At 44.3% G+C, this 13,818-nt stretch overlaps 1 protein-coding gene across 1 annotated transcript in view; it reads right to left on the minus strand.

The window, feature by feature from the left end:
• Positions 1-211: 211 nt before the first annotated feature.
• The window catches only part of bckdhb (branched chain keto acid dehydrogenase E1 subunit beta), a 64,264-nt gene continuing 50,657 nt past the window's right edge, over positions 212-13,818 (minus strand). The window contains exons 10-11 of the mRNA XM_086217414.1: positions 2,105-2,256; positions 212-625 (exon numbers count right to left, since the gene is read on the minus strand). Coding sequence (XP_086073540.1) covers positions 2,116-2,256 — 141 coding nt within the window. The 3' untranslated portion in view covers positions 212-625; positions 2,105-2,115. The remainder of the gene's footprint in view (positions 626-2,104; positions 2,257-13,818) is intronic.

Genomic DNA, 13,818 nt, shown 5'->3' on the forward strand with positions numbered 1-13,818 from the left:
AATGTTGGTTCTTCTGTTTTCTCCACTAAGGAAGAAAGGAATGAGCAGCTGGCTCGAAAATCACAATCGAGTGTAATAAAAGGTGCTCGAGTTGTAAAATACATCCTGTAATATTTATAAAATTCATAGCGGGGAGATTCATCAGACTGTGCCAGACTGGTATACTTTTCTCTTGTGTGTAAAATAAAGCAAGACAATTGACACATTCAGGTGTCACCAATTCAGATTTTATTTTCCGTAAAAACCACAGGTCTGTTATGAGTACAAGTTTCAGGTTATCAGGTCAAACTGGGTTAAGTTTAGAGCCCAAGTGGACACGTGAAATCAAAAGCAACAGCACGGAAAGACAGAAACACTCACACATTCAACCCAACCCTCCATCTTCTTACCAGCTGAAGTCAAAGTCAAGTCTCATCACATACGCGGAGCCGTAGCCACGGCACCTGAACCCCGAGGTAATGTAACAGTGTTTTAGCTGGAGGACACAGAGGGACATGGAGCCCATCTGGACACTTCTTCCTGATTGGATGGCCAACAAAGTGTCTTTTCCTGGCGGCTCTCCACTGATTGGATAAATGAAGAGAAAAAGGGAGAGCAGGGAGTTCAGGGCTTCTAGAAGTTGGCTCTGGAAGAAGAGAGAGGTTGAAAGAGTGAATAACTTGGCGATGATGGCAGATGAGGTGGAAAAATAGTGCTGGACAGACATGGTGAACTGTGAGGAGGAGAGCTGACATGTGTTGGACTTCACCGACTGTGTTATTAATGGCCCCATCCTCCTTATCAGTCTTGGCCAACATTGTTGTGGCTGTGACTCAAAATAGCCATAAAAAGGATAACGAGAGTCGGGCAGCGCCCCAGCTCGCTACATTGTTGAGAGACAATAGTGAAAGCCACAGTTTGAGATGACAGCATGTGGTTCTGCAACTAAAGCACGGCTGCCTTGTCAACACTTGGCACTCGAACAAGTCTTGGGTGGTCTGATTACAAGTCAGCAGTTCTAAATACAGGTGTGAGTGCCCCCCAAACACACGCTTCTACTTCCAAGCTCTCCGGCCGCATTCAGGAGCTTCTCTACCGATGCAGCCTGAACATGTCCCTGACTGGACTGACAGCCTGCGACGGTGCACGCCTCTCCCTGCGACTGCTACCTTCTCTGAGTGTCTTGCTTCCTGAAGGAAAAACAACAACAACAACAAAATGCCGCGGTCCAATTTAAGCTAGCTAAGCTAACCATGTTGCGCAAACGCAAGGGGGACTTTTACACTGACAATGTTACTGGCTGGATATAAGTCCAAATACATCCACACCACCAGTGACACTGGCCAAGGACACACCCCTCCATTGTGTCCTCTTTCTAATCATCAGGTTCAGATAAAGACAAAACAGGCAGGATGGCGGCCCCTTTAATGATCAGGTTAATCAATGACCACATTTATTTATTCTGTATACTTTGATTTATTGTTCATACGGAAAGGTTTCCAACACACACACAGTTTTTATTATTTTTAATTTCAATTCAAGTGTTTTATTGTTCAAAACCAAGAGTTTATGACTACATAAAGAATAAAGCCAATTATTTGTGCATCGATCATCCTTCGCTTCAATGGCTGCCCCGCAGGGATCCACCAAACGCTCTAAATAACCTCTCTCGTCCCTGCTGGAATGTTCCAAGTCCGTCAGGTGCTCATGACCAACAGAACACAAGGTCACGGTATCAGGGTACCAGGTCCCCAGTCACCTGGCTGGATGTCTCTGGTTAAGCACCAGATGGATTTAGTAGCCCTGCAGAAAGGAAGGCAAAGCCCCATGATGCCACCGGGTCCACAAGTCAAATCCAAGTCTGGGTTCCAGTTTCTCAGCCACTTAAATAGACCAGAACCACCATAGGGTTCTCTTGTATGATGTATCAGAACATCTGCTGTCATGTCTGAATAAACAGCCAAAAAAGTTCAAGGGGGAAAAGTTGTTTGTTGTTACTTTTCAGCCCTATATCACACAGATTACAGAGCAGGAGTTGACAGGCCTTAATGCACTTTAAGTGTATGAAAATTACATAATTCACTTCATAAATCCACTTCAAACGCAGCTGTCAGCTGGTCCCTACCTGACTGGAGATCAGTAGTGGATCATCCTCTTAATTGCATCGAAACACTTCCACTTGTCTGGGATGTAGAAGGGTTCAAAGATGTGTGGGAAGGGGGTGTCGTAACCACAGACCCGACTGATGGGAGCCTCCAAGTTAAGGAAGCACTCCTCCTGAAGGGAAGAATAAAGAAGTAACAGATGAGGACAAATGCTCTGGGTGTCAGCTGAGCGCTACCAGTGCACAGAGGCAGGAAGGCAGGCTGACATGTTCAGACGATGGCGGCAGCGGCTTCCATGCTCCCCCTCTGGTTCCTGGAGGGCTTAGATGTTGCGGTGGTGCGGTTGTGGGGTCCTCCCCCAGGAAAATGTGATGTTATGTGACTAAAAAAATGTGCATTTTCACATAATTTGAGACTCTCACTACAATATTTCTTTATGTGAAAAGAACATGGTGTCGCGTTAAACATTCCACTTCGACATCAAAAAAGAAACAAAATCACTGATGAAATACGTTCAATGTTTCAAGCCCTCCTTCACATTCTTCTGAGCGATCACACTGCTGCACCAAAAATAGTTCTGAACAAATAAGCCTGGTTCAGCAGGTCGTACAGTGACAGGCCTGAGCTGGGTCTCGTTCATCCTCCAGAAGAGTGAAGCCGCTAACGAGCTGAAGGGGAGGGAGGGTGTTGCTCCGATTCGATCTTTATCTCTACTTCCTTTAATAGATTAGATTATTAGACATGCTTTATATAATTTACTGTCACTGCAATGATAACATTTTCCTGGAATCAACTGCGAAATGTCACTAAAATTAAACAGAAAAATTCCTCCCTCGCCTCCGCCTCCCTCTCCTCTGCCGCTGTCAATCACTAGCAGCAAGTTTCATCATGGCAGTTCAGCATTAGCCTGACAGGTGTGCACGGCTGTGTCAACTGCAGAAATATCATTTCACCTGGTTCACCAGAACCACAGCTTGTGTGTGTGTGTGTGTGTGTGTGTGTGTGTGAGAGATAGAGATGAAAGTTTGTGCGACTAAAAATGGCAGAACACATTTTCGAGAACTCTCAGCAAAGCTTTCTTCTTCTTTTCGGCGCTGTGCCAAGGAGTTACATATGAAGGGAAAACCCTGGCTTGATTTGGCGGCTGCGTGTGTGGAGTTCGTGTAGGTTGAGCCGTTACTGTTACGAGTGTCAGCAAAGCATTCCAACTGCTCTCAACTCACTGAACGCTGGAATAAAACACAAGGCCACCACGATCGCACGCTTGCATTCCTAGTAATTCATACTCTTTTGACAGACCTCAACTCAAAGTCCAAAACTATAACTTAACTGCAGCCCCGCTAATTTTCATTGCTCCCGTAACGAAGAAATGAGACGTGCTTGATACAAGGAGAATGAGCAGGTAGTTTCTGACTGGTCAACAACACATTTGTCACAGCAAACCTGCTAGACAACAGTAGGTGCATGCATTTCTAGGGAAATATTCCGTTTAAGACTGTTTGCCCCACATTATAACCTCTTTTTATATCATTTTTATAATATCACAAGGATGTAGCGTTGCCATGTTAATGTGTAACATTTATATGTTTGTTTCTGTTCATTTGCATTCCAGTTATCTGCCTCTGAAAATGAGAGGCCAGCAGGTTCTGCTTTGATCAGCGGAGTGGTTTTCCTAATGGACCCGCTCTTCTACCACCAGAATCTCGCACACAGCCACTTTCCTGGCTCTGGAGTTATGACTTGGGTCTCTATCTGGGACGTTCTGCACTCTCGCTCATAGAACTGCAGTCACTCTTTCCCAATGCTGCAAAGTATCCTCAGTTTAGAAAGAGAAAAAAATCAGGGGCTGGAATATGTGGTATTAATTGAAATATCACATGTGAAATAGTCATTGTAGAGTCGATATGACAACTTGTCAAATTAAATATCTTACTCAGTGCTGTATCACACTTGATTTGAGCCAAAATGGCTTTTGCAGGCTTGTCAGAGCAGGCCAGTGCTCTGGCAAAACAAGCCACTGCTCAAGTCTCTAAATTGGCTTTTGACCTCTTCCCATGGAGACAAAGCAGAAAAAAGTTGGCCAAAACACTCCAAATGGGACAAACCCCCTGATGAGTGAAATGACCACAATTTGGGGCATGCGCACAGACGCGCACAGACAGACCTGAAGTACCCTCTCTGAGATTATACTGACCTGCAGACAACTCAGGCAACCACAGCGAAAGCAAACTAATTCCTGTAGCACAGCACCCTCCCTGTGCACGGCCGGTGTGACACTGAACAGATTTTGACCTGTTGCTTGTTACACTGACAGCATCTCAAACGCAACCATCCATGTAATCCCACATTACGAACGCACCAACTGGCTGCCATAGAGCAGTTTGGTATTTGGCAGGGCAGGACTTGTATGTTTCACACCATGTTTTTCATTTCTTATACAACATCTGGCAGAGTCCAGGGGAATGTCAGACTTGAAGAGCAGCCTTTTGTGCGTCGGTGCTTTTACAGCCTGTAAAAATACAACACAACATGTCTACATCAGACACGTGGGCCTGCGGAGTCGCTGTGGTACAGCAGGAGCTTTTATTCTGGATTGTTTTGAGTAACTAACAGGTGATTAGGAAAACTTCAGTAGAAATTCTGAGCCCATCGACAGAGACTTGAGGTTTCAAAGGGATGGAGTCTCCCCAATAAATGTTGGTGAGATAAACCCATTATTACGATCCGTAATAGTGAAGTTGATCAAAGATTTTCACGGTGATTTGGTGGATGAGCTGCATTAACATCGTGATTTCTTTACCTCAGTGGTACTGAAAGTGCTTAACGGTGCTGCCTCACCCACGCTTATACTCACAGGCTCAAATGGGGACGGCGGAGGCCGTCATGCGAGGTGCCAACCAGCTCGTTGGGAGCAATTAGGAGTTCAGACTCTCAAGGACACTTCATCAAACCAGTAAGCTTCTAATTGCGAGACTGCCACTCTACCTCCTGAGCCGGGCCGCCAATAAACTTAAATGTGGGACTTCAAAGTGTCAAAGCTATGGAAACACATTCTAGAAGCACAAAGGCAGAAGCAGCAGGATTTACTGGAGCCTGAGCATCGACTGTGCAAAGGTAGCGACGCACAATATCTGACAACCAGATGTGAAGTTCCACTGACGGCGGGTCCTCCAACTGTGTGACGCACGATTGGGTGCTCAACGTGAATTTGCATGAATGTCCCGACTGGGCCAAGGCATGACAACAATGTAAGCTGCTATATCATCACTTACAGCGCATGTGGACAGTGGGTCCTTGAACCAAGAGCAGCGAGCACAACTGAAGGGTTCTCATGAGGGAAGAGATTTTTACGCTTTTCACTTTGCAGTCTACATCTGTTCTTTGAATCGACTGGATTAAGTTAGCTGTGATGAGCAGGTGCTGCATCAAATCACTGCACAGTATCTCTCAGCGTGTACCATGTCCCTACAGTTTCTATAGGCTACACTCCCGTTTGTGTGAAACAAACGCATGAGGTTCAAAAAACATCAAATAAGAAGGTGGGCACTGACAAATAAAATGGAGAGATTCTGTATCAACTGTTCCTGGCCTGCTTTCACAAACACATTTTAGCACAGTATTTAGCTGCACAATGAATCTGAGTGTTTCACTAAGTTGCACTAAAACCAAGCTCTGTTCAGCAACTCAGAATGACCCCCATCACATCGCCGCCAGTGAGTGATCAGTGACCAGATGCACCCGGATGTTACCTCGTCTGGATCAGTTGGGCTCCAGCTTACAGGTCGATTGTCAAATATCACCCAAAATATCTGAGAGGGTTTGAAGATCCAAGATATGTTCCTTTATAGCCTTGAAGTGAGTAAAGAAAGACCAGCACAGGGGGGATATGGTCCCTTGAGTCTGTGCCAGGGGGAACGAAAACCAAAACTCTACCTAGCACTGGTAGTCTGTTCCACACTAATCAACTTAATGAGGTTTAATTAACGTACAACAAATGGAGAAAACTTCGTTCAACAAGCACATCTCTCCTCCTCCTCTTTGTTGTTGTCCTCTCTAACAGGCTGTGGCAGATCCTGAAAACAGCGTTCATATGTAGAGGAGGTGATGTATAGCCTCACTCCTTATCTTGGTATTTTCCTATGTTTTTCTTTTTTCTCTTTCAGCACATCACTTTCCTGTGCTGACAGATGTTTGGCCTTAGGGTCTCTGATGTGCAATTAAACACAGATGAATATTGAAAAGCGTATGAGAGCAGGGGAAGAGCGGCAGCCGTTAGGACAAGAAAACCTGCAGAAATTCAAAGCAAAGCTACAGGATGCAGGATCACAGGATCACCTGCATGCAGGTTCTGCATCTCGCTGACCTCATTTAGCCTCTGGCAAGCTACGCTAAGTCTATATCAGTTTTTTTGTGCTGCCATACGTTAAGAAGTAGATTTTTATCAGATTCTATAGCCATGATCTCACTGCAACTGTTCAAGTCTTGTCGTAACCATGAGTTTCACATTCATACGCGCCACTTCTGGCACCCGGCTTACAATTCCTACCAGGCCTTTTCAGGTAACTGGGCTGGTTCTTGGGCTTTTGTAATTCACTGGAAACAAAGTAGAACAGGAGTGTACTTGACTAGACTGGGCCTGGAGCAATGCTGGATGTGGTTGTCATAGTCTGAGAGCTGAGAGGCAGCTGAGAGCCAATACATCATTATGGTCCTACGTGACGTTTGCCTCGTCAGGGCAACGCGACAATCTTTCATGAATTAGCTTCTGTGCAGTTCTGAGTTATTTACAGCACATTTTGAAAGCATAATAGGTCATGAATAAGCTTTTGTCCAATTTATGGGCAGTGGTAAGAGTCGAGGGGAAAAAGCTTTTCCTACCAATGACCTAAATAATAAAATACCACAAGGTGCCTTGCAGTCTTTTCGTCCCAGTGTATTGATGAATGTGACAATCAAGTTAACAACCTCAAAAAGAGCTTTTCTCCCTGCCACAGACAACCAGGCAGACAGGACTGGGGAGTTTGCTGTGTTTGTCTGGATCCCATCTGTAATCTCCTCTAAATACGTTCACTGCAAGTGGGAGCAAAGTACAGTAGTCTAACTGCCTGCCACCACAGCTGGATGGAGAATGGCCACACAACTCAGGTTTCATTCAAATCGGGGTTTACATTTTGGGAAGTGCATCATTATATGCAATATAGTTAAATGTTAGAATAAAAATATGTTAACATGGTTGTACCGAACAGCTCATGTCCTGCAGTGGCGCAGCATTTAAAAATACTTCACCATGGGGGCTTAGGGTTGCAGCAATGATATTCTGAGTCCTGTCACAGAGGGGAAAAAAAAAAATCAGTTTGTCTCTAACACCCACAGATTCGAGGTTGCAGTTTGACAGAGGTAGAGAGGTGCCAATGTCACTGGCTGCACCAGGGATCCAGGGATCGGGCTTGGAACACCGATACTCAGTTCTGCTGTCTGTAACTGGAAGCGGTGAACTCATGTCTATAAATCTGATTAACCTCTCCCGCACATAACAAGCGCTGCGCTGCACTTGCATGATAAGAGGCTAAAGATTAGCATGATAATATCACTTGGAGCGGGAACTTAAATGTGTTTTCACAACAGAAACAACAGCTGCTGGTCTGGTTTCATTCTCCAAGATTTTTCTAACCACGTTACTGAAAACATGGTGGCGTCTAACAAACACGATCCAATGCACCTGTGAGATACTAAAAATAAAGAGCCGCCTCCAACTTAAACCCTTCCCACCATTCTCAGTTTGATCGACTTAGGAAGCACAATGAAAGGCTAGCCTACATCCTGTGTGCTGAACTGATGAGAGAAAAACAACGAGACTTTAGGTTGATCATGAAGACGTGATGTTAAAAACTGACAAGCTGTTGGTTTTCACTTACACAGACACACACTTTGAGTAGAAAAGACTAGGGCTCCTGTGGTTTAAATCTCACGTCAAGTAACATCAACTTGCAAATGTGAGTTAAGGCCTAGAACCGACCCTCACCTTCTTCAGCAAGGGAACACATGGCTCATGGGTGAATCCGCCTTTCAGCTGTGAAGCAACTGACGGGAATGAGGAGCAGCACACCAGCATTATATAACCTCCTCCACCGATCCAGGGGTACCTGCCTTCAATCCTGGAGACTTTTAGGAGCATTCTTGTATTAGGACTGTCCTTTGAAGGCGCTTTAGTCTTTCCCCTGATGGAGAAAGAGGTGGGGCGACTGCCATGGCTATAACAGTGGGGCACCAAGCCTAAAGCCTCAGAACTGTGTTGCCTCTCGGTCAGAAAAACCCGCCAGGCAATAAGTAGTCTGGTTCAGAACCCAGTTAAGGCAAGCCCTCATTCTAAGCTAACACTGAACGGGCCAGAATAGTGTCTAGTCTGTAGTCGTGTCCAAGAACAGTACCACAACTCAGTGGGATATGCTGGACCAGAAGTTCACTTCTGTTGGTTGAAATTACACACCAATAATGGGAAGCCCCACTTGTGGAACTAAAACCAGGCCATTTGGAGCCCAAAGACTGTTGACCGTGTCAGGGTGTTGTGTTGGGAGGGTAAAACTATGTGGTTTGCTTTGGTAACAACACTACCTTTTTAATAGAGCAGTGCACATGGGCCATGTAGTCTGCACTTATCTTGATAAGCATCCAAGAGTTTTCAGAGCACAAACAAAGTTAACTTTCATTGTTTTCTTTAACAACGAGTCGATTTTTTCCTTCAAAATTGATGAACCGTAGAAACTTAATGGACTGTCTGCATTCGGGGGTGGAGGTGTGATTCACCATTTCTCTCTGTGCATCCCTGAGGTCCATGGAAGCATTGTTTGCAGTCACATCTGATTCAGCCACACTGTCCCAGCCAGTCATCAGCCAAACACTCAGGGAAGGGCCAGCCAATGACACATAAAAAAATCTGAAGGCTGCAGCCAAAGCCTGATGATGGAGCCTTGCCAAGCCCTACCAAACTCCTCTGTTCTCAGTACAAAACAGAAAATCAAATCCATCAGCCACTCTCCAGAAATAATATTCTGTATTTCAAATGTCTCACGACAGTGCCGAAGCATTATGCAAAGCTTGCTGTCATCCATTTTATTTTCCTTTTTTTTTTTAGCCTGGATGGGGTAAATACCAAATGAACACAAATGATACACAAACGATGGAAGGCACTGCAAACGGAACTAAAACTGGGGAATCCAATCCACCAGTTTATCAACCTTCAGATTCAAATTATGTCGTCTGCAGGCCAAGATACTTTAGTTAAAAAGGCAAAAATTTGCCACATCCGACTGAAGACCTGTACACGTGCAGTACCACTTGATATCAGGGGTCAGATAGGTTAGGATAAGATAGGTCCTTGTTCTGTTGCTAAGGATCTTGAGGGACTGTTTATAATCCTGAGTAAAATGTATAGTGCATGGAAAAGTGGGCTTATTTGTGTCCTCCTGAAGAGGCTGCCGAGCGCGCCAGTGTTTACCAGCAGAGCTCTGAGTCGCAATGCATTAACGGAGAACTGGTTCAGTTCAAAATGGCAATCAGTCAAAGTTGTCTTTGTGTCTCTTACTAAATCCACAACGCAAAGATGCAAACAAAGTCAGAGCTCTAAACATGTCGCACAAGGAAATGCAATACAATTGAACTTGCGCAAGAATAATAGGGGGATTAGTCAGGCTGAATACCTAAGAATGTGGATTTGTTTTTATTACCAACTTTACTGGCGAGGAATGGGGTCATTGGGTGGACGATATGAGTCACGTCACAGTCAGGCAGCAGGGGAGAAGGCTTCTATTCTGGCTTGAGTTTTCATTTTGAGAAAGGTGGTATTTTTCTGCAAATTGTGTGAAAGGCATTTTACAACGACGTGGAGCACAAGAATTCTTCTGAATGTTATTTACTGCCTTTCTATCTGTTTTCATGGTGCGAAGACAAAGCCATTATGGGCTCTCAAAATGCCTTTAGCCCGACTTTCAGACCCCCTGCGTGCGGTGCTGTATCATTCATACACGCTACACTGGCCTTGGTTGCAAAAGTACGATTTAATCCTGCAGTGTATGTGGAGCATGTGTTCTTGCTAAGCATCCTGGAGGTCTTGAAATACTCAGAAAATGGATGTTTGTCATTGTTTTCTTTAACAACACATGAAAAGGTATCTTTTTTCCTCAGGAAGTACTCTTATCGCTGAAGAATGTGAATTAAATGAAGGCAAATTAGTGGAGGTTTGCAGGTTTTTAGGGAAGAGGGTTGAGTTACCGTTTCTCTCTGTGCATCCCTGAGGTCCATGAAAGCATCATAGTCATCTCATTCTTCCAGACTGTGACTATCCAGTCATCAGCCAAACACTCGGGTTGCTCTGTGCTAGACAGAATCCAAAATACTGAAACCCAAGTTCCTTTCATTTATTATTACTGTCATTGTAGTTGCTGATGACCTGTGACTCAATGTTTCTGCTTAAAACTATATTTTTGGTAACTTTCATGTTCCACCCCATTATCAAGGCTGAGCAGAATCATGTCATCAATCAAGCCTCTTTGCAAATTCATTCATACATGACAGCGTTTTTGTTGATTTTTGTATCTGCTGATACCACATGGGAGTGGCCAAACATACCTCGACATGTTTGTGGGTGAGGAAAGAGAAAATCGGTGCATGAAAACTCCACAGGAACAGAAGTGTCGCAGAACAAAGGAAAACTCCTCTGCAGACACTTTGTGCTGTCAGTCTTTAGATTCAACCGAGCAGAACGGTGAGTCAAAACCCCTCAAATTGGAGTGTGTTTTGCCACAACACTGGAGATGAAGCTACAAAATGAAGAACTACCTGTGCAATAAAAAAAACCTACATGGTGACTACAGCTTCACTCAATCATTTTAGAGGGAGTCAGTGTTGAGCAGCTACAACAGAAACAACACAAGCTCAAAAGCTTGTAGGCGTCTGGTCAGCGTTCCAAAATGTGACAAATGAGTGGCAAAACAAAAGACTGACTGTAAAACAACAAGAACAACAAAACTTTAATATATTGCAGTGTAAATCTTTCCAATTCCATGATCAAGTCATTAATCAATAGGTTGCTTTCCAAGAATAAAATGGAGCAGATTTAATTCTGCACTGCGACCTAATTCCTCCACTCCAGTAGGAGTCAGCCTGGTGCCATGAATTGTTCAGAACCTCAAATCGTTCGAACAACAACGGCAGCGGTGGATGACTTCAGCACTTCCAAGCATCGAAGCAGATGTTTGGATGCTCTGGCTGCAGGTGCAGGCCCAGTAGAGACAAACTGGAGAAACTAAAGTAAAACACTGCAGCGACACATTAATCCTTTACTACGACTGAAGTCTAGCAGCAACCGCGGACATCGGATCAGAACCCCAGCAAATCTGCAAGTGAACAAGTCCTTCATCTGCAAATAAAACAAAAAAGCTCAGATGTGCGGAGAAATGAGGGAGTCGGCTTTGAAGACCAGAATTTTTTTCTTCCTGTCTTTCAGAGACTTATTTTTTGGGGGAAACTTCAGTATTTCTGATTTTGCTTTTGCCCGGTCTTCCAATTATTTTTTAGTCTCTGAGCAGACTTTAGACTGGAGGCTGCCACTCTGACAAATAAAGATTTAGAATTCCCCTCTGCAACCAAATTAACTTTCAACGGAATCATCAGTTTTGATTCTGCATTAAATGTTAACATGGAGGATTTTGAATTTGGATTCAGCTTTCAAGCTATTTTTAAACAGAATACCAGGGTCGGCCCACTGTCCCACCTCTCTTGATGACCATTTGATAAAATTCTATACCAACCACGTCCAGCGAGAAGAAAATCCAATCTATCTGTAATCTACACCTCTGGCAGTGCTAGAAGACCTGAAGCCTTCACAAAGTCCCGGGATTCTGGATTTTTTTTTTTTTTTAAAGTTCTGGTGTTTTACTGGCTTGCTCGTTGAGAGATTATGACGAATACATGACGTATGTATAGAACGAGCGGTGGATGAAATATTAAAGACAATTAAATTACCCAATCACAAACAAATGCCTACCACAATTTAAAAAAAAAATGGCTTAAAGAAACACCAAACATCTGAATTTTTGTTAAATCATCAGTTTTCAACAAGAAACATGCAGGCCTTCATCACAGCTTACACAACATCCCTGTTATTTTACCATGAGTCACTGTGGTTGTGAACTCACTGCAATTTCAACCAATGTTCCACCCTAAATCTCAACTCCCCGACGATCAACTACTCGGCCCTGAGGACCTGGAAAGTGTTCGATGGCAGCTTTGGGTTGAGGCCTTTAAAAGGGTCAGCAGCTCTGGCCACACTGGTTCAAACGGATTTGATTCGGCTGAATATGCATTTCAGTGATATATTGATATTTAGTCAAATATTGGAATGATAAGAGTGCAGCTTCAGCAGGAAGCTGCACTCTTATCAAGTGAAGCTCCACCATCGTATCTGCAGCAGCACAGCAGGTCTTTGTTGCCGTCTGAAATAAAACGACAAACTTCCCCTTTCCCCCCAATAAGGACATTCATTTGGTTGTAGTGTTTAGTGAATTGCGAAACATTCTTAAAAATCAGCGTGAAAAAGAATCTTGATCCTGCCACATAAACAAAGTCTTGACATGATTGTTTCTGCTGTACTGTATCACCCACACCTGTGAGAAAGCCTTGCTGTGAGTCCTCAGCAGCACAGCCCTCTTTGAAGAGGCAAGAACTGTAACCCAATGTGAAAGAGGCCGTGGGTCACACCGCATCACGCTTAAGAAACAAAATTGAAACAGTCAACTATTCTACGGTATTCTTTCCAACTCGCCTGAGGCTGTGTGAAAACTGCAGACCAGAGCAATCAGTGAACACACCGACGACAACCATCACGTGTACACGATGTGAAAACATGGAAACAAGGAAATGAGGAGATGAGTCACGGGCCACTCCAGCCCTCACTGACTGAGGGAGAGAACAACATCTGATGGTGACGTGCAAGAAGATCAGTTGATGTTACAGCTACAACTCCATCCTCTCATGATCAAGCATGTTAACAAGGAAAACACTCAATGTAAGATGGTGCCACACACACACACACACACACAAACACAGGACTTTTGAGGAGGTGCAAATCGGTCATCGAGGGGAGAGTCACTGGCACTGCCAAGAGCCTCAGCGGGAGACGCCACCCCACATTCTGAAGCTACTGATCTCACCACACTGACATGGATGCCATTGGGATGATGGGAAGGGGCGCACTTGTCAGTTAGTCATGCATCACACTTAGATCACAACTCGCCCTCAGCGGAATCAGGCCAGTCCTGCTTACAGTGTCCAGGCCTTGTGTGTTGTCAGCAACAAGCCGCATGACGTGGACCAGTTCAACCCACTGGAGTCCACATTCTCAAACCAACACACAAACGTACGAAGCACCGTCGTCGTGTACCAGTGCTCTGAGCTCTCACTTGGAAATATTACACAGGAGTGGTACTGGACATTTCATTTACATATTTGTTAAGAACAAACAAACAACAGGATAATTGACTCCATCCTGGATACCTTCAGGGCTTCAATATTAAACTAATACATGTAAACAAATGGAGTTCTCTGGAGACGCATGAACCAGGCTGCTGGCAACGTTCAATGTCAAAAATGGTATTGATTCTACTCAAAGAGGGGAAAAAAATCAAATAGTGGATCTGGAGGCCCGGCACAGTGAAGGTGTTGAGATGAAGGTCCAACG

Source organism: Aulostomus chinensis, chromosome 11, assembly GCF_037954235.1.
Source record: "Aulostomus chinensis isolate RoL2024-O1b breed Wild chromosome 11, RoL_Achi_v1.0, whole genome shotgun sequence".
Taxonomy (NCBI): Eukaryota; Metazoa; Chordata; class Actinopteri; order Syngnathiformes; family Aulostomidae; genus Aulostomus; species Aulostomus chinensis.